General features: G+C 39.8%; 1 protein-coding gene across 1 annotated transcript in view; it reads right to left on the reverse strand.

The window, feature by feature from the left end:
• Positions 1-523: 523 nt before the first annotated feature.
• The window catches only part of EPS8 (epidermal growth factor receptor pathway substrate 8), a 54020-nt gene continuing 28002 nt past the window's right edge, over positions 524-26541 (reverse strand). Inside the window, exons 14-20 of the mRNA XM_010136014.1 lie at positions 23340-23473; positions 19591-19702; positions 18553-18696; positions 10686-10923; positions 6892-7072; positions 6317-6446; positions 524-1114 (exon numbers count right to left, since the gene is read on the reverse strand). Coding sequence (XP_010134316.1) covers positions 1001-1114; positions 6317-6446; positions 6892-7072; positions 10686-10923; positions 18553-18696; positions 19591-19702; positions 23340-23473 — 1053 coding nt within the window. The 3' untranslated portion in view covers positions 524-1000. The remainder of the gene's footprint in view (positions 1115-6316; positions 6447-6891; positions 7073-10685; positions 10924-18552; positions 18697-19590; positions 19703-23339; positions 23474-26541) is intronic.

A 26541-nucleotide genomic window follows, 5' to 3' on the forward strand; every position in this document is an offset into this window, starting at 1 on the left:
ATATAAAATCACATGACCACGTGAAGTAACAGAATGTTTTGTGACAAAAATCACTGCATCTTCAAAAATATTATTTGCTAGAAGAGTTGTTTCCTTTCCTCCCCCTTTTGCCTCCAGGAATCCGTTTTTCCAAAAAATCACATTTATAAAGGAACAATAGCTTTTTACATAAGGAAAAAACTGACATCTGGGATCAACACACAGACAAGTCTAGATTATGCACTGTTCTTTTGATGGGTTAAGTTACAGACAAAAAAATGCAAGTATATATATTAAAAAAAAAAGTACTGCAAATTATTTCATGGCTACCTACAGCAGATTTGATCACCTCTGAGCTGTTCTATTTTCTAGTTATTTCTTGTGCAATATTATAGTTCATCACGAGTGAAGGACTGATAAAATCAATGTACAGAGTATTATTTTGCTATAAACAGCATCATTAGTAATAAAACATACTGGGAGTGATGCAAGAAGGATCAGTCTGTGTGGGGCTACTGTTCATTCTCTAAACATCTCTTCTCTGCTGGCATCAACAACTGAAGTAAACATCCTGCAGCCAAATGCATGACAAGACAGACTGAGTCAAAAAGACATAATTGCACACTACAGCAAGAGATGGGAGTCAGAATCGTATTATTACTGAAGGGTTCAAATGCTTTTTTTATTGCTGGCTCAGCTTCCCTTGAATGAGTCACAAAGAAAGTCATGCTCCAGTTTATCTGTCATGTTAATTCTATAAAGCCAAAACTCATCTTTGGGTGTAAATGAATCACGAGCCTATATTTTCACCTGCCAGGAACCTCCATTGAATTTCTCATCTGTTCTTTTTGAACGACGAGAAGCCAGCAGCAGCTACTTCTGTGAAGACTACTGTAAATTTTCTTTATGGTGCCCAGTTATGTTTACAGTATAGTAAGACATTGTCCTTCATGGCTTCCTAAAGCAAAGCTGGATGGTATAGTGCTATGGATAATAGTATTAAAGAAAAGAGGAAACACATTTAGTGGCTGCTTCCTTCATCAAAGGACTCCACACCTGAATCTGTGGCAGCTGCACTGATTTTTTCTTGTCGTCTTCTCATGATTTCTTGTAGTTCTGAACTACCACTGTTAGCCTATAAACAAATTAAAAAGAAAAAAAGTTTATTTGTGGTTCTGACATGTAATTAAATTCCTCTGCCAGCATTTTAGTAAGATAGATGTTTGCACAAATTAAACTCACCTTGCAGCTCCAGAACTAAAAATGCACTAAGAATCTGGTTAAGTAACATTTGAGATAGGAAAGTATTTACACTATCCTTAAATATAGACCAGAAAAGAAGCTGCAGACTATTAAGAGTGTCGGCTAGACTTTCAGCACTGCTAAGCATCTTTAATTCTCATGCAAGACCCTGGAAGTGTTGGTTGTTTATGGGGTGAAATATGGCTTCAGTAAAAGCAGGGATAAAGCTCAGCAAGTTTGTTGGGATTCAAGTACTTGAGTATTTAAAAATCGGTGTAAATCATTTTTAGAAATTAGAGCACATAAACCCTTGGTAGTTTTAGATTTATGTAAACACAACTCTGTCATGGACATCCCCTTGCCGTGGGGAAGGAGCTTGCGTGCCCTTGTGAGGTTGAGAGCTGTGCTGGTGGTGGCATGTGCCTCCGGGGGGGTCTCCCAGGCCAGACAGGTCTCAACTGAAGGGTCAGACAAAGTGTGTCCACGGGCAGGATGGGCTCACTAGCCTTCGGGCACCATCCTAGGAGAAGGACAACTCTGACTCCAAACCCGGGCAGATGGAGCTCGTTTAGCCCTGTAAGGCATCCATCATCTAAGAGGAGGATACTCTAACCAAACCTATGACCCGAGGACTTCGCTGTCACCGTCCAAGCTCACCAGGCCCTGGCAGATGAACCTCAGGTGTAAAGGGTGGAGCCAGTTCCGCGCACGCTGCGCCTCACCTAAAAAATCCACTGCGCAGGCTTGAAGGGTGCACTCACGTTTGCAAAGCCGTGTAGCGAGTTGGCCTTTTCAGCCATCAGCACGCTTGCAATAAGCGTGGGAAAAACGCTTCCCAAAAATCTTTGTTCGCGAAGCCAAGCCATGATGATTAAACACAAAATTAATGTATGCACAAGGGTCTGCACAGCTAAGGTGTAAGTAAGGATCCAATCTTAGTATCTCACATTACACAATCCACTATCAAGCATTTGCTGTTCAGAGTCACAGGTTTCAAACTGAGAGCACAGTAAGAAGAATCGAATCATACTACTCTGTTTAAACAGCAGCGCAGTGTAGTGAGGACAAGGCTTTATTTCACCTGTTAGGGTTAAAAACAGGTCTGCTGAGCTAGCTGCAAACAGATTGCTTTGGCAACATAAATGAAGTTATTAGCAAGGCCAGGATATGCATCCACTAGAGCAGAACTTTCTGAAGTCTGCATGACTTTGAATAAAACTAGATGATTATAAAGCCAGAGCCATCATATCCGTGCCTGTGTTATTTGGCTATGACAGGACATTCCCAGTTTCAAAACTAGCTTCCAAAATAGCCTCTGAATTAGGAAGCAGAAACTGTTTTTAAAGTTTGTCTTAAAAATTTCAGGACTGTTAAGGGGAAAATCCTTCAACTGATTCTGAACTTTGAAAATTCATCCCATTACATAAAATTTAATTTTGATTTACTCTATTCTATCCATTACAATGCGTTATCTGATGCCACTACCTGGCAGAAAGTTAGCTGTCCACTGGGACGGAGGCTAGAATGCTTCTCCTAGGTAAATTACCATTGTTCTCTTCTCCCGGAGTGGAAGGGCAAAGCGGGGGGCTTGTAACTGACTCTCTGAAGGCGAGAGCATAGTTCTATTCAACTTAAATCTTGTCCTTGCCTTCTTAGTTTCAGACACAGCGCAAGTGCAACAATCAACCATTACTGAGGTCACGCATAAAAAACATCAGTAGATACCTGACAACGTGCTTTATCAACGGGCATGTGGAAATACTTTTCTGAAAATGACTGAGCAGCCAAGGCTGAAACAGTTTGCCTTCCTGATAACATCAATAACCACGTGACTGATGAGCCTGAAATGCTGCTCAGCTAAACCAACTGCAACGCATCACGTGGCATAGCACTACAGGGACATCCTAATCAGAGGTGGGGTACGGTGCAGCTAAGTAGCTCAGGGCTGTTCTTAGGAATACAGGTGTTTTGGAACAGTCTGCTAGACCTTGGCCTTTGTGATTTACCCAGCTCTAACCAGATCATGAGGTATCAGTGAACTCCATCGTTCAATCCCACTTCTGTGCCTCGGTCATTCCTTTCACTGAGGTGTCAAAGAGAGTAAGCTATGCTTCCAGGCAGTTTGATACGTATATTAGACAGAAATCGTTTTCAGTTTTAAAGTGATGTGTGCCTGTGCTTCCCATTGATGGAGCAGCGAGACAATGAGTATGTGGATTTAAAGTGTTCCCTTCTGGAGGGAAGGAAAGGTGGTGTTCAGGATATCATATGTCTGTCTATCATCTTATCTTCTGTAGTACTTTTCAAGGCCAGAGCTTGAAATGCTCAACAAAAGTTGAGGAAATGGACACATAAAACCTCATAATTATGGAGACTATTAATATTTTCACTTTGCAATAAAAAAGTAAATCCATAAATGACCAACAAAGTTTGCTCTTTGGCAAAAAAAGTGAACTTAACTCTCTGGAGCAGCCCCAGAAAAGAGTTCCTGACAGAGATACTCCGCTCAACACAAAGAGTGCGGTGCATGCTGCCTCCTCCTGAGACACTGTTGCTTGCCATTGCCATTTCCTCTGGCAGAAGGCAGGTGTTTGGCCTTGGCTAAGGCCAGTGCTTTCCTGTTTTGACACACTGGTCTTGCACTCAGTTGACTTTATGCATTTGCTTGGCCAGGCCTAGAAAGATGTTAAACACCAAACATCTTCCCTGTACTTGCAATCTGTTACTTGGTCATGTTTATACAGGGGCTGCAAAACTTCATTAGGAGTCCTGCTTCCTTGGATGTTTTGAACTCTAGTGTGATTCAGGACTCGGTGGAGTTAGTATGAAAATAAACAAAAACAATTGCAAGTGTGGTACCTATCCATTTCTTTTCTCATAACAGTAAAATTACAGAATTCCAACAATTGGAATTCCAATTCCAAAATTCTGAATTCCTGTGCCTGATGTAGAAGAACACTAAAAAGAAAATCGCAGCTGCAAAAAGGTAAAGATCTGGTTGTTCGCTTTTGGGAATGTAGCTCCAAATCTCAGAGCTAGGCCCTTCACTGGCTTGCAGAAATGGCATGAATCCAGAAACCACTGTGGACCATCCTGAGTAGAAATAACAAAGACAAGCCATGATGCTCCGTAATGGTAGAGAGGGCGTGGGTTTGTTTTGTCTCTGGCTATTATTCCTATTTGTACTCAACACCCAGGTCATTTACTGCAACATGAGACCACAAGCACTGCACAAAAGATGCCAGAGAACTTCATGAAAATTTATCACTGATTAATCATGTAGGACAATGGCAGTGGTCAAACCCGTAGCCCTGTAACTGCTTATAAAAAGCTTTTAGTTGTAAAATAGCCCTGACACTGGTACGAGTGTGTGCGCTGAAATGTGTTATGTGTGAACGAACAGAATGCGACTGTTTGAGCAGTTAGAACATAACCCTGTTCGGAACACGCAAGCTCATCTTAGCTAGGTCACAAGGAGACAGCTGGGCTGTGATCCTTGTTCCTGTGGCTTCTCTTAAACAAGGACAGCCTTCCTAAACCCTGCACCTTGAAATATTACAGGGACAGAAAGGAAGATGCAACTTAATGTTTTGGGTAATTCAGCAAAAAACAGGTTAAAGCAATCAGGAATTGCATAAATTCTGAAATTCATCGTCAGTTAAACCTCAAATAATTGAGGCAGAAATAAAAATGTCAATTACCTTTTCACTACCAAAATCCAATGATCTTGTTAAACTCTCACTACCTGTTTATTAACAATTGTAGAGCATTTATTAGGCAAATTTTTACTGCTAAGTTTCCTGCAGAGCAAGACCTGAGGCATGCAGAACAGCACGGATGAAAAAAAGGATCAACTTCTCAAATCCAGGGCATCTCTGCTTTTCAAACCCAACTTCCACCACAAAGGCACTTCCATCTCAGTACACAGAAGCCTTATGAAACTTAAAGAAGATTGTTGACATTCCAGAAAAGTTGGAGAATACACATATATCTTCACTTGAAAATGATGGATGGCTCTGGACTGTAGTGACATATTCCTAAGAATAAAAGCGGAATATTTCTTCCTTCCTCTCACAGGAAAACAGGGCTTGAAGGAGGGAACGAAGCAGTTGTAACAGTGTTGGGAAGCAATGCTCTCTGATCCACACTGATCAGGCAAATTGTAAAATATGCACCACAGTAAAGTTGTCTTTAAAAATATGCCTGGTAGTTAAAGCTTAAAGTCATTTAAGCCAGACAGTCCCAGCTTCTTGAGGGGATAGAAACACATTTTAAACTTCTTCAAGGTTTTCTTAGGATGTGAAGAATATAGCTCCTCGTTTGGGTTAGTCTCACCTCTAGAGACAGTCCATTTCCCCACTTGCCACAGCAAGTTGCAAGAAGAAAGAAAAAAAAAAAAGGTAGCAGCTGCATCTGCAGTTCTTGTGGGTTGAAACTGGTGAGCATTCTCCCTAGCACAACTCTGTGTACAAGCTTTTAGGGTGATAAAGAACACCACCACTGTAACTAAAGCAAACTAAAAAAGAATACTGAATACAACACTTGTATCCTCTGCTAGCACAGTGTCAAAGGTGTTTTCCCCTACTTAGGAACCCACCGATACAGATGCTGCGGCTTTTGACCTGAAGGGCCTCGAGATTCAGCAGTGATCTCACTCTGCTACTTTCTCACGCCTAATAAGCAAATTAATTCCTCTACAAAGATAAAGCAAAACTAACTCATCCTCACCAAAAGTGCCAGGACTACCTGTTTGTCCAAGTATCAGGTGGAGCAATAAGCCAGAAAAAGGGCATTTTACTCTTTCCTATTGTTCTCTCCGAAGCCCTTTTCAGCTCGTTTTGTCTTGCAGCCTGGTTACAGCACACAGTGTCTTCAACTTGAGTACTACCATGCACTTTTTCTAATGCTCTGTGGACCCCTTTCAAAGTGGGGAAGAGTTCCCACCTGCTTCAATGGATTAATACCAAATAGCTTTGGTACAAATAACACTTATCAATGTGATGGGAACTGAGGGAAAAACAGCTGCCTCACAGAACGAGCTATTCTGTCAAAAGTGGCCTCCCAGCATTAGGTAAGTAAGAAGGGTTATACATACCTCCAAGGCAGATTTCTGTACCGTAATTTGGCTGTAGACTCTAGACCCTTCTGGGCAAACAGTCCTCAGTTCCTCTTTGTTGAGGGAGAAAAGCTGAGCACCTGTCAGTACACCGAGGCTGTTCACAGTCCTGGAGTCACACAAGGGAACAAACAAGAAATAAGCAAAAATACAGGAGCCAAGGGAGAGAAGTAGGTTGGCTTCATGCCACACCGTCTCAGATAGGACTACTAAATCAAGGCAAAACTTAATGCAACAGGACTCTTGAAGTCAATTCAGTATCTCTTGTAACAAGTACCTTTTGGTGGAGGCTACTACATAGAAAGTTTTTTTCTAAATATATCTGTATCGAGCTATATATCTATATATATCAATGTGGTTATATTTGATATATACACATAAATATGTACGTGTGTATATATAGATGTTAAAAAAATTTCTTTTTTCCAAGGGTGCAGCTGACGTGTCTTGATCTTCAGAAGGCTGCTTGATTTTAAAAAGTGGGCAAACCACATCCTAATTACTGACAGGAAACTACTTTCAAGAAGATTTCTGACATTTGCCCTCAAACTTACACAGGATTGAATCCTTTAGACTGCAACCACGCTTTCACATCCTCAGGTGAAGAGTCGTAAGTGATATTAACTACTGGGATGTTTGGTCGTGGCACATGGAACTTTCTCTGGGCAGCACTCCGGCCGATGGTGAGTCGGTGAACAAGTTCGTCCTGCACCTCTTCCATCTGCGATTTCCTGCCTGCAGAGAGAGATGCCCCACAGGAGTTATTGTCAGGGTTGCTTTAGCAAAGGCAGGTAATTTTTTTTTTTTTTTCACTCCACTTTAAGTATTAAACTTCTTTTCTTTAAAGTTTCATTCACTAGATCTGACCAAATCAGTATTCTCCTTTTTCCCTAGGAGAGGTGTCAATATTCCCATGCCTCTCTTTGCAAAACAAAATAAAATAAAACAAAAAAAATTCAAAAAAACCCCAAATTCACTGAAGACCCTAGAAAGAGGAGATGAGCTTGATGTTGCACAGAGGTGTAGCTCAGTCTGATAGTACACAAGCTGTACAAGAAAATTGCCACAGAGGGTTATTCAGTTGTCATTGTCTGTGTTTCTTCAACTAGAATTACAATGTTTTAAAAACAGAAAACAAAAAAGATGAAGAAGATTGCTTACACTGTGGAAAGGCAGCACTTTTTACAAACATTTTTAATCGAAAGATCAACTTTTTAGTGCAAATCAATGATCAATGTAGGCAAAAAAAAAAGCACTGCTGCTGCCACCTATCACCTTACATCTAATAAGCTATTACAGTAATCACACTTTTTGAAGGGGCTTTAAGAAATTTGAATTCACTCCCAAGTCTGGAGTTACTGCTTAGCTGAAACAATGTCACACTTTGCACTAAAAAAAAGAAGAAAAGAAAAAAGTAGTTGCTCTGGACAGAATGAAGCATTTAGTTCAGTTGCTGGTCATTAGCAGCCAACAAACCGAAATGCTTCTCATGCATTTCAACAACATCAATTATAATGACACAGAAAATGGTTTGAAATGCAGATAGAGAGTTATAAGGATAATTTCACAAAAATAGGTAGAATCCAAAAGGGTGTGAATATTTTTGGGCACAGAGGACACAGTGATTTAGCACAGTACAGGCCGTAATTCTGGAATTACTTTAAAAATACTTTGAGACACAACTGTAAGCGATCTCAAAAATTTTCAGGATTTCCATGCCAAGGTATTTTTAGTCATCTTCATTCAACCCTCTCACTTCAATACACAAACAGTAACTGCAGCATCTCCTCTGATGATCTCAGATAGCAAAAGCTGCTCCTTTTCTCCCATTAGACCGACTGCAACAGAGGAAAATGACACAACTTCAATACGAAAAAAACTGTAACACAGCAACATGTTTCTTTCTCTACTTCTATCTTCTCCCAAAACCTCTCAAAGGAGCAACATCTCCAGCCAGTTAAATAAATAAAAATGAGCTTTACATAGGCCTTAGGATTTATTTTTTTTTAATCGCCGTAACAAAAAAAGAAAAATCCTTGGTTAAGCCATTTTCTTTTTTATTTTACAAAATAGCTCCAGGTTGAAAGTAGACAAAACATCTCCAGTAAAATATTTGAGGCATTCAGGCCATAGTGTGTTGGGGTTTTTTGTCCAAGAGGAGTGTAAATCTTTGGAAGCCAAAATGACATGTGCTCAGAGATACGTGAAGGTCTGAGATGGGATATGTGAGTAAAGCCTTCAGGCAATGTTATCAAAGCACGCACCAGTTGTTTTCCCAAACAGGAAGAGAACGAGAAAATTGCTATTTTCCTTTTATTTACACAGATTTTGAAATATTTATGTTTTATCTAGACCCAGACTATATCAAAAGATAAATATTTTGCTGTCAATAACAGGCTCTTCCTGTTGTTAGATAAATAAGTAAGATACCCTCGGTGTGAAGCAGGTTCTACATCGTGTTTTCTCTGCGGGGTTCAGCTGAGTACCTGGGCAGTAGCTACACAGGCAGGCTTGTCCATTACCTTTGCAGAAGCAGCTATTCCATGAGAACTATGAGGTACCTGGAGACCATTAACTAGGCTTGAGAGACAGCTCCTGGGAGGATGCAGGAGCTCTACCTCAGCAGAGGCTAAGACGGCAAGAGATGCCTTGTGACCACTTAATCTACAGCAACCCTTCATACCTCACACCCTGCATCTGAAGCCAGGATGGTCTTAACATCTTCCATCTGTAATGGACAGAGGACGACACTGTGTATTCAAGGAATCACACATGCTACAGCACGCAGCGATCGTCTTAAATGGAAATAAAATGATCATTTGTGTGCGTGTGAAGTTCATCCTCACTTTCCACATCTTTTGTAACTGCTCAGGTTTCTGTTTTTATTTAAGTAGCAAACTGCCCAAAATTGGACAAAGGCAGAAGCTGGCCTTCCTGTTTCTTTGGGAAATGGCAGTGAAGCCTGTTCCTCCTGCCTGGTTGTTCTCCATGTAAAATTTCCAGCCAGCCAGTCAGTTACGTGAAAATACTAGAAAGGTCCCAGAGACTTTCTGAATTCAGAGCTTAGGCGAGAGCTTGTCAACCACCAGGCAATGTCAAAGCAGGCTCCACCATCCGAGTGTGGTTACCTAGGCAGGCAACCTCCCCATCCACTGGGGACAGGGCAGGAAAGAAGCCCTTCTGCAGAAAGGGTTACACTCAGTGCCAGTTTTTACCTCAGGTGGAAGTGAGATTTTCTGGTAAGGCAGAGACGCAGAGATGGGAAAAGCTGTCAACTTCAGAACTGCAAAAAGCTTATTATTTTAACTGCTATTACTTTAATAGCTAGAGCAAATGCTTGCCTACAAGTTTCAGTTATTTTTAAGCAAGCATTGCTTAAAGCGCATTTAGGACAGAAATTGTTGAAGAAGTAAACTCTCCTATCCTAACTCACTCTTCAGTCAATACAGAGTAGGAGCCTCAGTGTCAGTTAGGCTTCAATATTTACAAAGTGGCCTTAATGAGAACTTTTCATGACTGCCACATACTGCTGGATGCAGATTACCATGTTTTTCCAGAGGAAGGGCTATGGAGTACAATACAGTCAATACAGTCAATACAGTCAATACAGTCAATACAGAGTAGGAGCCTCAGTGTCAGTTAGGCTTCAATATTTACAAAGTGGCCTTAATGAGAACTTTTCATGACTGCCACATACTGCTGGATGCAGATTACCATGTTTTTCCAGAGGAAGGGCTATGGAGTACGTTCTCTCATCCTTCTAAGACAAGAACACGAAGGTTTGCTCAGTGGCTTGCCAACTGCTGTTGCTTTGACTAAGCTAAGGGGACCTGATTGTAAGATGAGTCTCCTAAAACATTAATACGTTTCTCACGCATCAGCCAGACCTGTAAATCTTCTTGCAAGCCTTGGATACATATTTCAGAATGGTCCAAATGCCCTAGAAATAGGTATGACCATGGGCAGAAGTGTAAAAACAGCCTGATTTGAAAAGCAATTCAGATTTTAATGTGACAGTGAGTTCAGGTGGAAAACGATGTACATTAGCCAGAAAACCAATATGGGCATTTACAGCGCTGAAAAACACTGACTGAACACCCCAGACAGTCATGAAAGGAAAGGATTTCAGACAGGGACAAGTGCAGAAATGTTTTGTCCCTACTCACCATTGCGATTAGCGAGGGTCAAAACATATATACATAGAAAATGTGTATTTTAAACACAGGGGTAAAGATAAATATTTCATAAACATTTATCTGAAACACGAGGTTTTAAGGAATTTAAGCATTAAGCAAAAGACACAGGAATGGGAGAAATACTTTTTTTTTTGCTTCTTAGACAAACTTACGATCCACAGGAATTTGCTTCTGCCTCTGGGTGTCTCGTGCAACACTTCCACCACTCTCACTAGAGGTGCTGCTTTGGCGGCTGATGGTTGCTGGCACGCTGGGAACAGGAACCGGTATAGGTGCTGGTACACTAGGAGGGAGGGGGACAGCCACGGGGACAGGAGCGGGTGTTGGAGGTGGCGAAGGAGTAGCAGGGACTGGATCGGGTTGTTTTGCGACGTAGTCCGTCCTTTGTTTCTGAAAGGATGCAGAGAGACTGAGTTCAACAACAAAGCTTGGACAAGACATCAGACAAACTCAGGTTTCTGCAGAAAATGCTTTGCACCAACTGATTTCATTTACTACACAAAGACATGTTACTTGCCAGATACAGTTCCAAAATTTGCCAAAACTTGATTTGGTATCAATGTTTGGCATCACTTTCCTTCTCTGTAGGACATAAAATTCACAGCAATGCCATCATCTGAAACGCATTTCTTTCTTTCAAACATACGAGTTCTAGAGAGGAAACTGGTTTTAATCCCAAACTGAAATTACCTGGAACTTTTTATCAGCTTCCAAGATGTTTGAATTTTTTGATTTTATCAGTGTAAAAATGTATAATGTAGAACATGTTATGTAAAAAATAGTGAAAAATGAAGGTACACAGCCACACCTAAGCCTGACTAATGGTTTAGTTTACAAATGCCACTGAGGCTGCATTAAAACTTTGTTTCTTGAACTGCAGACACCACTTAAGAGGTTCCTGCTCCTCCTACTCGTTCCGCTGTGCCTTTTCAGCTCTTTCTGTAGTCACTACGTGCCACTTCAATGCAATAATCCAAAAAACCCCAAACTCCACGATTCTCGAAACAGGGCAGTTGTTTCTTCTCCCCCATTTTACACAATGTTCTAACCACATGCCAATTATCTTGCTGCTAATAACTAACTAGCAAGAGTAATTTTGGGGGATAATTTATTTTCCTCCTCTTTATGTTGCACCAGTTACAGGAAGACACGTGTTTTCCCAAAGCAATCCCAATGACAGACAAGCCAAAAGCTCATAATCTACCTGCGCTACACCCTTCTTCTTTCCAGCAGTTCAAACTCCACATCTTACTCTTTTAACACAGCTCCCTCTCTGCAGTTTTGGACCAACATAGCTTGAAAGTTTAATATTAAAGTTTGTTTGCTCAATAGGGATGCCTTATTTCTTAGTTACGAGACGCTTGCTTACTTTGGTATGAAGATAGATGAGTGCATTCCCCAGATTCATTGCTCCTTCCTGACATACCTTTCTCTATTTCCTTGGAGGCAGAGGGTTTATGGCAGATCAAGCAGGGAAATATTTGTAGGAACTGTATGTTAGAATCTGAGCAGCAGATCGCTGCCCTGACCACAATCAAACTTCCAGTAAATGTCAGCAACTGGCCTTATGCAGGAATCCTCAGCTCAGTAAGTCTGATGGACACGGCACTTTGTCGTGAATGTAAATGGGGAACGTTACAGCCAAGCTACGCAGATAATTACACCAGCAAATAATTTATGCCATCAGCTTCTATCATCAGTCTATTAAGCCTAGGAAACAAGTCTTCTGTTTCTCTTAGATTATTTTTTACTTAAATTGTAGTAGTCAACTACTGAGGCAAACATACAATACATTCCTCATAAAAGCTTTTTTGTGGGTTTTTTTTTCTTTAGCGTATAGTTCTTCAAAGGTATTCATCTCTATTTTGTGTCCATCTTGTGCAGTGCATTATGGGGACATTTAAAAACTTAAAAATGTCATGACTGACTTCTCTGTATTCTACTACTTCAATGTTAGGACACTAAATGTGTTTTTAAATGTTAAATGTCAAAAAAAGTGAAATATGTAATATAAAAGAAAACAAGCCGAATAACATACATGTAAGAAACCTGTCCTTTGGTGGAAAGAAAGTGCCCTGTGTCCCAGTTTGAGCCCTCGATCCTTGACACCCTGCTAGGTACAGAGTAAATATCCCATACAGGTGACATACAGATGTACTATGGTATATCAAAAATCTTGTTAATTAATAAAAAAATTTCACAGATATTGAAATGTTCTAGTTCTAATGATATCCACATTAAAAAAAAAAATCTCGTTCAAATATTCTGGCCGCTGGACTATTATCCCCACAACATACCCTCATGTATGCCCCAACATTCTTAAACAACATGCAAGGAAAAAGGAGAGCTTTTTTATGGTAGAGGGGATTTATCACAAACCACAGCATCAACTGCACATCGTCACAAGCAGAATCCAGAAAAGGTGATAGCTAAACACAACACATAGCTCTGACTGGATGCTACTGATGTAGTTTCGAAAACATGTTGTACTTTAATCACAAGCCTCATCAAAACAACTTGCTGCAGTGAAAATAAAAATTGAACTGGAAGCATCACTGAAATTCTAAATTTATGGATGAAACCACATCAAAATACACTTCACATTTTCTTGAACAGTGCCCAGAAGTCAATTATACATTCGAGTCACATTGAACATTTCTTTTTTCAACATTTTTTTTAACTTCAGATCTTTTGAGGACATCCACACATTCATCCCATCACTTCTATTCATTGCTACGAACAAGACAAGCATGCACTACAGAATTTGGTGACTACACAGGCCAAGAAAGTAATTCTTGAGGTTCAATATCAGAAGAGTAATTTTGTTACCTCTGAAAGCTCTCCCAGCAATTGCTGTGAGGAAAATGGAATAAATCACATCAAATAGTATTGTTAGAAAGGTAGAAGGTAACTGCCTCAACACATCACTCCTGAAATTTCATACGCATTATGAGCAATTGTAAACAAAGGAACATCAGTGCTAATAATTACCTCTTCTTACTCCCTAAGCAGCTCACGCAGTGAGTTATTCTCACTTCCTTTTTTTGAATAATGAATGGAGTGTTGGCTACAGAACATACACATGTGACAATATATAAGCAACGAGCTCTTCTCGAAGCACTTACCCAGACAGAAACTTACACAGAGATTTCACAAAAACCAAAACCCAAACAAAACACCGACAGTGGATTGAAGATAATAACACAAATGGAGAGAACACTTGCAACTTTTATTTGAACAATAAGAATTAAGTCACGGCACGTATTGAAAAATGACCTTACTTATTTTAGCTTAAGACATGTTGGCTAGCTTAGAAAACGAGGTGAAGGTCCCTGCTGTCAGATATCTATTCACTGATTTGCTGACAGCCATAAGAACAACGAACAATTCCGGGGTTTGTTTTTCTTTCTTCCTCTTTTTTTCCCCTTTAAAAATAAACTTGCAGTCCTCAACTCATGTAAATTGGAACAAATCCTTTAAATTATTTGGAACAGTGATGATACATATTCATTAAAAATCTGGATATATCAGAAAAGCTTGCTGGGACTACATTTTTTTCCCCCTCATTTTTTTGCCAGAAAAATCTTTGTTTTTGAAGGAAAAAAAACAGAGGACCCAAATCTCTTTTCCAACATGCTACAGGCTGCATCTTGCCAAAAATCAAGATTCAGTATGATTTGACCTATTTTTAATGTAAGCAAAATCATAAATTTGAGTGAAAGTGCTAAAGGATCAACACTAATTCTTGCTCATTGTGAAAAACCAGCAAACAACATATTTTCAAATACGTTTTGGCATCAGAAAAAGAGGAATATGTGTATTCAAACTACGGCAAATACAAACTTAGCATTAAAAGGGCAATGGATACAACCATAACTAACATTAATGCTGGAAAATGCCCTCACAAAGCTACCACAGACACAGAGCTTCCCGTTCCCTCTCTTTCCACACATTTTAATGCCGCATTCCTGTTTGCATAGTGACAGGAGCTCACCAAGGTGGCTGCAGAGCATTCAGCCTCAGTTCTGTCAACAGCATTGTGGTTTGGATGCTTTCTTGAGACTCATTTTAAGAAAGAAGAGAGAAACAACTACTTGTCTTCACCCAAAAGGGTCAATGAAGTACCCAAGACTTGTAAGAGTAAATTTGGAGTGAGGTCTTTTGCCAGAGGTCTTCTCCCTTTGGTGGGCTCAGCTATTATGCAAACAGCTGCCCATTAAAATCCCATTCTAAGTCATCCAATTCGCTCCTTGCAGGGTGTTTTCCTGTTTTTATTGGACTTACCATCCCACCTTGCTAGAATCTTGACAGGAAGGAAGAAATACATTAGGATGGAAGAAGGAGAAATTTAACAGAATTTACTTATTCAAATTGGTATTAGCTAGGATTAGTCCCCATTTCTTAAAAAAAAAAATATGGGCAAACTGGTCACTTTTAACTCCTATAATCAATGAAATCCTTTTTACAACATTTTGTATACATTTTCATACAATAAAATTTACAGTACATTTTTATATAATAAAGAGCATCCCATAATTTGGGAATGGATCAATGTTGAACAGGACAGGAAACAACTTTTTTTTTTTTAAGTCAGCAAAAAGTCTAGGTCTGACAGCAGCTTTAAAGAGCACTTGATGTGAAATGAGGTAAAAGAGATGCTGGACCTTGATGAAAAACTATGACATCTCTTTGGCCACTAAAATATGTACACCTGACAACTGCATCTCTTCATTATCAGACGCTTCATGATCAGCAGGCAAGATACCAGTTAGTTGGCAAAAGATGAGTATGACACTATGACACTGACTTGGAGCACAAATGCTGTGCTTGAGTGGAAGTAACTTCCCACAGAGAAATTTTAAGTGAGCCGCTAAACAATAAGACTTTAAGAAAAGGTTTTGATGGTAGATGGACAAGAAATGTAAAGGATACTTATTCCAGGTGAGGTGGAGATTTTGTCTTCGTGTTTACATACCATAAATACGTCTCTCACATACACTGTCAACGCTTCTCTAACGGTCTTTCTTTTTTTTTTTCCCCCCTTTCTTTTTTTTAAAATAAGGTTACAGGACAGCATTTGGCTTAACATTTACTGTCTGTGCCTCAGAATTTCATACACATCACTGATAACTGTCTCACCTCACAAAGGGTGTCATGAGATTAATTAACATGCCCAGCAAGATACACACCTCTGACCTCAATTATGTTCCTCAAATTTCTTTTCCAAAAGCATTAAAAAAAATTAATAAGGTGTCTGTAAATAGGAAATATTATGACTAATTACATTCTAGGATCACCAGCAATACTTGTACAAAGGAAGAAATCAGACTGCTTGGGAAACCGTTCACATTTGTGCGTAGTAGAATGGTGAAGTTCCACTGTTGGTTCACAATAAAAAGGCAGACTAAAGGACCAACACCACAGGTAAACAGTAATTAACATTAGTGGAAAATATAAACAATCAGCAAAATGCTCTCCTAAATGTAGAAAAAGTACCAAACAAGCAAAACCATGGTCTGCCTTGAACTAATTCCACTGACCAGAAGAACAACAACGTCACCGCCTCTCTGACTCACTAGGACGCTGCTTGCAGTGTTCCTGCAAGTAACTACTGAGTAACTTGAAAGCCCTAAATTGTCTATCTGGGACCGGGATTCTGAAAGGGACTGAGAGAAAAATCAGGAACTAGTCTAATGTGTGGATTCAGAGGTCACTAGAAGAAGGAACAGAGTGAGAGTAAAATAAACTTCGCAGCTCTGAGAATAATTGTGATAATGAGGCATTCATCTCTCGGAGAAAGGGTGTCCGTCTGTAGAATAACTGAATGAAAAAAAATCATCTCTTTCAATGCAGTCCTTAACCCTTCCTAGTAATCTGGAAACACCTTTTGTTCAGCTGAGCTTTGAAGGCCATTATTCTGTAAATACGCTAACTCTGCACACTTTAACACTTCTCTGTGGCTCACTGCTGCAGAAAGCCTCCTTTGAAACCAATCTTTCGAAAACCAAAGAGAGGAAACTTAGGAGACCAGCAAAAACTGCGCAGCACCAGGCGCTGAGCTTGCTTGTCTTCAGGGTCTGGCAAAAGGACTGATAGGAACCACTTCAATTTCCTGCTCTACCCACAAGTTTGACCTTGGGCGAGGCAGTCATCCCTTCAATGCCTCATTTCTCTCTCAAATAGCAGCAGTGTCCCATAGCACTGCTATGAAAATAAACAAGGTTATGCAAACGGATCCCAAATGAACCATGTATCTATCACAGAGAAAGCGACAAATGAGCATGCTCAGAAGTGCTAAAACTATAACAATCACCGTAAAGAGTCCCTTTACCCTAAGTAAATTCATTACATTCCTAAATAATTTCACAGTATTTCAAACTCACATTTGAATATGATAAAGCTACAAGCAAAAGTAACCATGGACTGTAGCGAACAGCCTCCCGGGGGCAAATCTTAGATGCTGTTCTCTGACCCTAATTTTCATAGGTCCATGAAGAATGCTTTGTGAAAATGCTTATTTTATTATTTCCCATGAAATCATGGGAAATCATGTCATGATTTCAAACACAAAAATTCAAACTCTGCAGCACATTACAAAGAATAGCGTAAGAACCTCTACTCAACACTACTCGGTTTGCTCAGGATTTTTTGGCAAATTCCAAACACACAAAATGACATGCACCCAATCAGGATTTGAAAAGCACTCTAAATGCATGCTTCAGGCAAAAACCATAATCAATTTAGAATGAGATCATATGTTAAAGGCAAACAATTGGGGATAGGAAAAACTCAGAAATAGTCTGATTCAAGCCCACCAAGCTCAAGACAGGTCTACCAAATTACTGTGCCAGAAATAGCATAAGACCTGTTTCTCAAGAGATTTTCCATATCCATGGCAAAACTGGAAATACTGCAAAAGCTGCAGCTTTCATGATAACCGAGCACGCAAAATCTGGCACCGCAACACCTTCAACTGGGACTTCTAGATGAGTCTGCATGAGTCCACAATAACATTATGGCATTTCTCGTTTTTCAGTCATCAGCTGGAGTGTGTAGGCACAAGGAATGAATATTAGATTAGATTAAATTAAGTTTAACTTCAAGTTTCAACATAAGTTTGGTTTGCATTTGGATTGAAAAGGTCTGATTCAGAGGCAGGTCTGGAATTTCTCCTTAATCCAAACTTGTTTGCCCAGCCTTTCAAAATCATTAGAAATAAAAGGGAAGAAATATGTCTTAGGAAATGCAACCTCTTATTTTCTGAGCCTCTGGCCCACTTAAAAGCTGTCAAAAAATACAAGTTACAGCTCTATCCTGTATATCCTCACTCAGGTGGACAATTGTACTGATTAAGATTTAATTTTTTATAAATATTTTACCCTCTAATTCTGTTCAATAGATATTAAAAAACCAACAACAAAATCTTAATTCCACACCACGACATGAAAGAAAGAAAATAAAAATTACATCAGGAGAACAAAGTGCTACTGATGCACAGGCATAGCAATTGAATAATACCTGCTTTGTGAATTCAGAAAGATGCCTATTCTTTTTATGACTCCAAAATGGCAGTAATTCAATAAATTCAAAACTAAGATAGAGAAACACAAAGCCAGAAAATGAAAGAAAAGCTAACATTCACTCTTCTAGGAGAAACAAAGATTACCCTACCTTAAATAATTCAAACTCCTTCTTTGGCATCAACAGCTATCAATCCACAAAGGATATTTGCAATTAAAGTAAATACATACACATCCGTTAAGATCAAAATTACCACCTCTAAACAAACAAGCAGAAAAAAAACCACCTTAAAGAAAACATCTTGCTGTATTTCTATCAACTTTATTCTCATGTAAGACTCTACACAATACAGAAATCAGCCTCGGTCTGTAAAAATAAATCTTCTGACATATCAGAGGAACATGCAGATATTTTAGTCTTGCTGTGAACCTCCTCCTCCTTCACACGCACACATGCACATTTCAAAAGAACATTTTGCTCCCGAGGAGTAGATGGTACCTGTATGGTGCGGGTATACGCGGGCTCTGACCATCCTAGACCACCTTCTTGATTCCTCAGAGGGTCCAAAATGTTGTTTGGCACAAAGCCTGTGCTGCCACTTTTATTCTGAACCTTCCACCACTGCTTTCTGTCATCCAGAATCTGAAATAATTTGGTAAATTAATTACATACTTTTCCTGACTTTCCCCCTGCCAGTACTTAGACTGTGCATTACTTCAAAACCGTAACTTTGCCAGGTTCTGCAGTTGCCAACGGAACTTACACAAATGTCCCTAAGACACCCTGTAGGCTTCCTTGATTGTCACCATCATTAATTCTACATGGTTGTACTGCACTTTTCAAAACATGGCTCTCAAGAAGGGATATGGAAGAAAAGCATGTAACATAATGACCTTCTCTGGTCTCAGACATATGCTGGACAAGACAGTGGAATGAAAATCAAATACCGGCACAGAGAGGTTGGCATCCCTACAACCTACTTGCTGTTGTCAAAAGGAGTAAGTAGTTACTAATGACCCAAGGGAAAGTGGGAGAGCACAAATTTGGAGAGTGAGCACTTCTGAGTAAACAGGGAACTGGAGCAGGATGGCCAGAAGTCTGAAATCTGCCTGCCGGCAAACTCGTACACAACATTTTCTCTATTTCTTGCTCCCTCCTTTCCAAACATCTAGCTTTCAGGGTACCAACTCTTCCCGGAAAGAGCAGTCTTTCACTATGCCCTGTGCGTACACAGAGCCAGTTATTTAAATACTACGAAATGAGGCTTTTAAAAGGCAACACCAGAGAAGACGGAAGCACCACACAAATGTATTTCTGCCACAGAGCTCTACAGTATCAATTCATAAGTCAGCGCAGAATCTCTGTTTATCCTGTCTATGATGCAAAACAAATTAATTGAACTTTCTGTATTAAGAAGATAGATAAACACATTGAATCATTATGGACAGCCACACTGTCCACAGGAGAGGTACCCGCAGCTTTGAGAGCTTTTGAGTACCAGAAAGTCATGGGTTTTCTTTGCAAAATAAAAATTACCTCTACAATCTCTTCTTTCATGACAGAAAGCTCACTGTTGTTTCTTGCCATAAATTCATACTTGCATTTGGCATATTTCTTGGTCTGTGCTTTACTGTGTGCTTCATAGTTTCTGCAAAGCAAAGATAAAACTAATTTTCAGTGAGACATTCAAGCAAGTAACCACACAAAACACCCTCTTCCAACAACCTGCAAAACATTTAAAAAAAACCTCAGCCCACCGTAACATGATGCTGCCGCAGAACTACCTGTTCATGACACACTGATTTAAGTGCCAAAAGGAAAAAAAAAAAAAGGAGAAACAAACAAAAAAAAAGAGGCAGTTGACCTCAAGAACTTTATTGGCTCACTGTTTGCAAGATGTATGGTAACAACTTAGGTGCCATTGTTTTAAAACAAACAGGTACACTATATTTAGCCTACTTTCCTACAGCAGGCTAAACAATCATTTGCCCTGTAAACAAGTGACTATACCTACTAAACAACTGATAGAATGTGCTTTGTATAAAATTATCTTCCTATTGTTCATCAAAAATTGTTTCAAATACATAACAGATTAGTAAATTTCTGCCATCAACACCAAGGGAGCTAATCTCTAAAAAATGCTCACCTACTGTAGGTCAGTTTTCTTAGCTGACTATGAGAAACCATTAACTCTAACAACCTCAAGTTATTATATTGATTAAAAACAAGAATCAGCTTCTTGGCAGTTACAAACAGGGTTCACTGCAGAAGAAGGCATACCACAGGTTAACTGTGTCGTTGTTGTTTCCACGAGGAAAGACCTGTTCAGAATGCCTTTGGGCAGGAAGCTACTAGTTCCTTTGACATAGTACCTCTTCAAGCTGAGAAGCCCACTCCTCCCACCCCCTCAAAAGAAACAGCAACTTATTCCAAATTTTACCCAACAACCTAAATCATCCCACACAGTAAAGTTTAAAAAAAAAAAAAATCCAAACACATAATGAAAACGTGAAGCAGTCAACGGCTTGAAGTGCTGCATACAACAGCACAGGACACGGATACGAATGCAGACGGTTGCTGATGTTGGCGCTCTGTAACCGTGGGTCCCAGGTGTGCCTGAGCAATCCAGTAGTTACCTAGCTATTGCATGGCTGTGGAGAACTGTCTCATTTGTCTTGAAGAGAAGAACAAAGGAAGAGTCATTTAGATTGACTGATTATTTTAAAAGCAAGACAAATCACCGTAAGTGTTTAAGGAGAGAGTGAAAAGCATGGGGTGAACCCCAGCCTGCAGAAGAGCTCTTACAAGGCTGAAAGGCGAGTAATTCAAATTTTTTCCATGACTCACTCAAAATTCATCATTTTGAACTCCTTTCTTACTATCTCAAGGGATACGACAAATACATCTCTGAAGGTACTTGTACTTTTACTTTTAGGCTGCCTTTCCAAGCTCATTTCACTAACTGTGAATTCCTATGTTGTCCACACCTAACTATCCTGATCCCTTCAAAACACGTAACTCAGAAAGAATTTTTAGAAATGCTTATGTTTCAGTTTTACTCCACTGTTGCAATCAACAGCAACATTCCCAGAACATGGGCTGGGCAATAGCTGTGCACTTCTGAGGAGACCATAACTCTTCAAGCCCTGCTTAATGAGCCAGACAGTTTTCTTGGAGCACAAATATTTTCAGCACTTCTCTACATCTATCCTCTGCTGTGTTTTCTTACTGCCTATCAGATACACCGTAACTGCAGCTCTCTGCTCTCCAGTGCACGCTGCTCAAGAGCTTTTCTTCAAACGACAGTGCAAAACCAAACTAGCCAGCACACTACCTTGAAACACCACATGAATTGCTGAAAAACTATTCAGTACTCTTTCAGCATCAGTGTGAGTCCTGGATACACCTAATTAAAAATTAAAGTTTAAGATCCTGACACTTAGTTTACATCAACCAAGGAAAACACACCTTACTGGCGGAGGTCCTGGCCCTAGGCTCACTTCAAGATCCCCGTGATTAAAATTTCAGGAGGTAGTGGGTGTCTTGGTCATTGCCTTTGGACCACTCATTAGGAACGCCAGCTTTGAACGAGGACCAGCAAACGGTGGCTGAAAGGGACAGCTTGGGTTTCTCACTCCCTCCCCCAAACCCACTCCTCCACCTGTTTCTTCATAGATGCTTTAAAATTTATCTTTAAGTGGAAGTTACTTGGGGTAATACATTTTAACAGTTTTCCTGCAATAATGAGCCCCTACCGTAAATGTATCCTATGTCTCAAGAGCAAGTTAACAAATGGAAGTTTGTTCTGTGTTGAACAGACTGGAAGATAGGGGCACACTGTGGATGTTTGCATCAATACCAGCCATCTAGACTCTCCTACAATCAGTGGTGAGAAATGGGCACCACTACAGCATGTCTCATTTCATACCTTTCAAAAGAATAATTTCACCTTATGTGAACTACTTCTTATGAACACCCGTTTCTCTTTACCCACCACAAAGGAGGCTTGGATGACTCTCTCAGTTGAAGCCAGATACACCGATATTATCAGTTCAATGCAGTAAGACCCATTCTCTAAGCCCAAAATGAAGGCAATGACATTTGCATGGAATATTCTTAGTTTCAAAGCCAGAAGAGGTCTTATCACATTACAGATAAGAGAAAGGAATTTAGAGTACAAGTCATCTAGATTTCAAGCTGACTGGTCCTGAGACAAGAACTAAAAAAGTAACCAAGTCTGAGAAAATTATTAAGGGGAGACTGTGGCTGTTGTTATGAAGAATAAAGCCAAAGTTTAGGAAAAGAATCGAGTGAGTGTTTAACCTGCACATCACATGGGAATTCGTTTGCATGGAGATTAACAACAGGATCTTTTAGCATATAGCTCAAAACTAGGGATTATGCAAAGGTTTTCATCAAGAGTTATATCAATCCATGCTGTTTTAACCAGCAGTTTGATCCCAAAAACTTAGCTTAACCATCTTCCACAGCGCATAAGCCAAAATGCTCTTTATATGGTGTATACAGAATATCATTGGGCATGGAGCAGCAATTCCAGCACTGCCAGTTTACTTCCACAGCTTGTGCCAGTATAAATTCTCCCCACAAACAAGGCCAAGATTCCAAGGATCGCTGCATTTGATCTTGTCAAGGTATTTGGATTTAAAATAAAACAAAGTAGCTGCAAGAGGGACGATATGCAAAAAGACACTGGTTGCTATGCAAACATTTGAGAGCATTTTCTGTAACATTTGAAAGAGAATGGAAGAATGAGGAGTTACCCTTCTGAAACTGGATATTTATGCACCCGCCCAGAAAACAAGAAGAGGAGATTATGGAGCATGAGGTGAGCAGATAAACAAATCAAACAATCATTCAAAGCAAAAACAGGTGAATCTCAGAGCAGACGTGTCTGTCTTTGTAGTGCTGAAAAGAGCAAAGAGTATACTTAAAAACACGAAAGAAAGCCGAAATAAAATTTGAACCCAAAGAGGAAGAGTGTCCTTAATTGCATTGGAATTCCACTGTATCATTTTTGACAAAAGCATTGATTTAACAGCATAGATAAACAGGGCAGTTTCATACAAATTATACTGGAAGAGTCTTCGTGATGTGCCTTAGAGAAGCAAAAGCAGAATAGCCACTGCTAACCAGAACTGCTTCCTCAGTAGAAATAATGATCTGCTCCAGACACAACCAGAGGTAATTACAGCCACCACCACCCCAACAGCAGTAAGGTGGGACAGTTATCCACAGCACCACGCACACCATTGATTCAGTGTTACCTATCTACATGTCGGCTAACTGTTTGCTTAAAGGCAGCAACAGCCGCCCCCTGGTCCAGCAGAGGCCCTCTTTTGTAAACTGTGTTACTGAATGCATACCCGTCGGACGGAGGGTAGTCGGGAACATTGGGAGGCTGGAAGACAAAAAAGAAACAAAGCCACAAAGTGGATTAGTACCATCAGCGGCATTGCCTAGTTCACTTAACCCAGCACCCCCAGGGTCCCTGTCAGCATTCACTTGTCCTCAGGTGCTCACCGAGCTGCTATGAAAAGTTAATAACTTCGGCATTTCAAATACACGAACAGGGAGATCAAAAGGATAAGAATAAAAGAATTTCTATCTTAAGTCATCGAACTTTAACCCAGCACCCCCAGGGTCCTTGTCAGCATTCACTTGTCCTCAGGTGCTCACCGAGCTGCTATGAAAAGTTAATAACTTCGGCATTTCAAATACACGAACAGGCAGATCAAAAGGATAAGAATAAAAGAATTTCTATCTTAAGTCATCGAACTGCATTAATATTGCAGAGGATATTCTTTAGAAAAACAGTTCTCTGGGGCAAGGTCCATGTCATCTCTCCGGTATCACTACAGCAACACAAGGTTCACACAATGACTGAATGGCTTTAAAAAAAACTGCAGAGAAACCACTTCATGCTTTTGTTCTACATATGCACTCAAAGCCCGAAAACACTAGCTAGCTAGCTAACAGTAAGTCTGTGTAAGAAATAAAACCAAGTACAATTATCTCTCTGATGCCGGATTACAATATCAAGTAGCTTATTTATGTCGCCCTTTCACGACACGTGACTGAAGTCAAAGAAGAAATGCAAAAAGGAACATCATAGCCAGTGTAATTATGGATTTTAATTACAGAATGCTATCACAATTTATAACAGTACCTATATATGAATATTTAGGGCTTTAGAAAATTCTTTTTGAACACCAATCCTTTAAAAAACCCACCTTAAATCCAGCAATGACACTCTGCTTCTAGTAAAAATTATTTTATCCACCACTTTCCAAAGGAAAAACAAGCTAAGCAATTAATTTCTGGGGATTATGATATTGAAGTTGCTCATTTTAGATCTTTTCCTTATACCACCATCCAGCTGCACAAGTTAGAACAGCTGAGATTCATCAGGAACTGCCAAATCTCTAACTCTAGTTTTGGGGTTTGTTTTTTTCTTCCTTTGGCCTGTGTGGCAACAGAAAAGCCACCCATCTCATTTCTGCTTCCAAGTATCTGACCTGGCACCCAAAGACACTTGCCTACTGTGGCTGAGGGTTTATCAACAGAAATCAAAACCACACAAAACCCCCGTATACTCACAGAATATTCTTTAAAACTGTACTATTATTATTAAGACCTCTTCGAAAAAAAATCTCAAGTGTCACCTACTTTATACCTTACATCAAAACACACCCAAGAAACAAGAACTCATTTTACTTCACACACAAATTACTTGCATCTCCTTAGCCTCACTGGACTCCCTATCACCAGTTCTTTGTTGTTTCACTGACATTCCTCATTGCTGAACTGATTCCACCTTGAAACCCTTCCACTGAAGGTGCTGCGTGTGGCTACATCTTAAGATTCAGAAATGGAAACTAATAAAAACCCAAACGTCCTCAGATGAGCAGCAACCTCTAATGTCCTTTGCCAGATGCCAGAGCAGTCCCTTCCCAGCAGGGAAGGCAGCTGCCTACACCCGCTCACCACTCCCAGCACAGCACAGCTCTCAACAAGCAGCCTCGGTCCTCAGGAAAGCAACGTGGAACCAAGACACGAGGCCAATTAGCGACAAGAGCTGAACACTCAAATTCTTCTTTTTCCAGCACTCTTCCTTAAACAAGCTTCATTAAACTACGAACTGCTGAAAGAATAATTATTCATGTATCGCCCACTCCAGGGCGGTCTTTTTGCTGCAGACAAATAGAATTTTGCACTCATACAGCTTTTTCCAGCTGAGCACCCACAGCATTTCACAGCTATTAAGCACCTCAGCGCTCCTCCCCTTAGGGATGTGCTGAGGAGTCACCGGCGCAGGATGCTGAGGTACCGAGGTTAAACGAGCTGTCCAAGACCACACAAGAATCAGTGACAGCCATGAAACTAAGGTCGGACATCCCAGGTGCCAGGCACACAAACACCGTCAGTGAACAGGGATATATATATATACACACATATGTTTTTGTCCTTTGACGATTAAGACAAAGAGGCTAAGTTGGCACAGCTAACAAACCAACCAGCATTATCGTCATGAAAAAGATTTAAATAACTCCCTGAAACACAAACAACCAAAATACCTCAATGTATTCTTCCCTCCCAATTTGTTTAATTTATTACAAATAATAAACTAAATTCTTACAGTCATCAGTACAGAAAAAAAAGTGCTCCTCTGTTTTCAACACTAATTTTTCTTTTTTTTTTTAAAAATCATTATTTGGAAGAAGTACAATGTAAACAAAAAACAAAAACCCTACATAGAAACGCAGAGCAGCAGTGAAACACTGAGATTGTGTTTGATGAGACTTTTCGGGGAAATGACTACGGAAGCGGGTAACAGCAATGGCAACAGCTACATTTCACATTACTGTGCCACTAACTTCACTAAATGCTTTCGTGCTCAAAATTAATCACTGGCAATAACTTAGGTTTTGGCACATTTATTCTCGTATATCTTGTTAGGCACAAAGCCAAACTGTGTTTTAAGCAATCAAATATGTGCCATGTTATCCTCCCTTGCTTGGCAGACTTGTTACCCAATTTATCTGTCTGTATAGTTGAGCAGATTTTTTTTTTTTTTAACAGACATTTTCATTAGAAGAAAGTTTTATTGTGACAAGCTTTCCATGGGCAGTTTTGATAAACTTTTGCTGGGGAAGCTCTGTTGTCTCAATAACAGAATTGCTCTGCAAGAGAACACAACCTCACAACAGCCAACAATCCTTCCCTTGAATCTTCTTCTGCACGTGCATTTTTTCCACTAACACATAAATACATATATATATAAAACATATATTGTAAAATTAAGATAAAACCAGTATTTTTGCATTAAGATGTACTCCAAATATTGTACTGGTGTAGATTGTTTGAGAAAGGTAAGAAAGACTGGTTAGAACCTAGAAATATCTTAGGTGCGCTTCTATATCACAGCTGCTAACAGAGGACCTTGGACTAGCTAATACTTGATTTAAA

This window comes from Buceros rhinoceros, unplaced genomic scaffold, assembly GCF_000710305.1.
Source record: "Buceros rhinoceros silvestris isolate BGI_N320 unplaced genomic scaffold, ASM71030v1 scaffold17635, whole genome shotgun sequence".
In the NCBI taxonomy this organism is placed as follows: Eukaryota; Metazoa; Chordata; class Aves; order Bucerotiformes; family Bucerotidae; genus Buceros; species Buceros rhinoceros.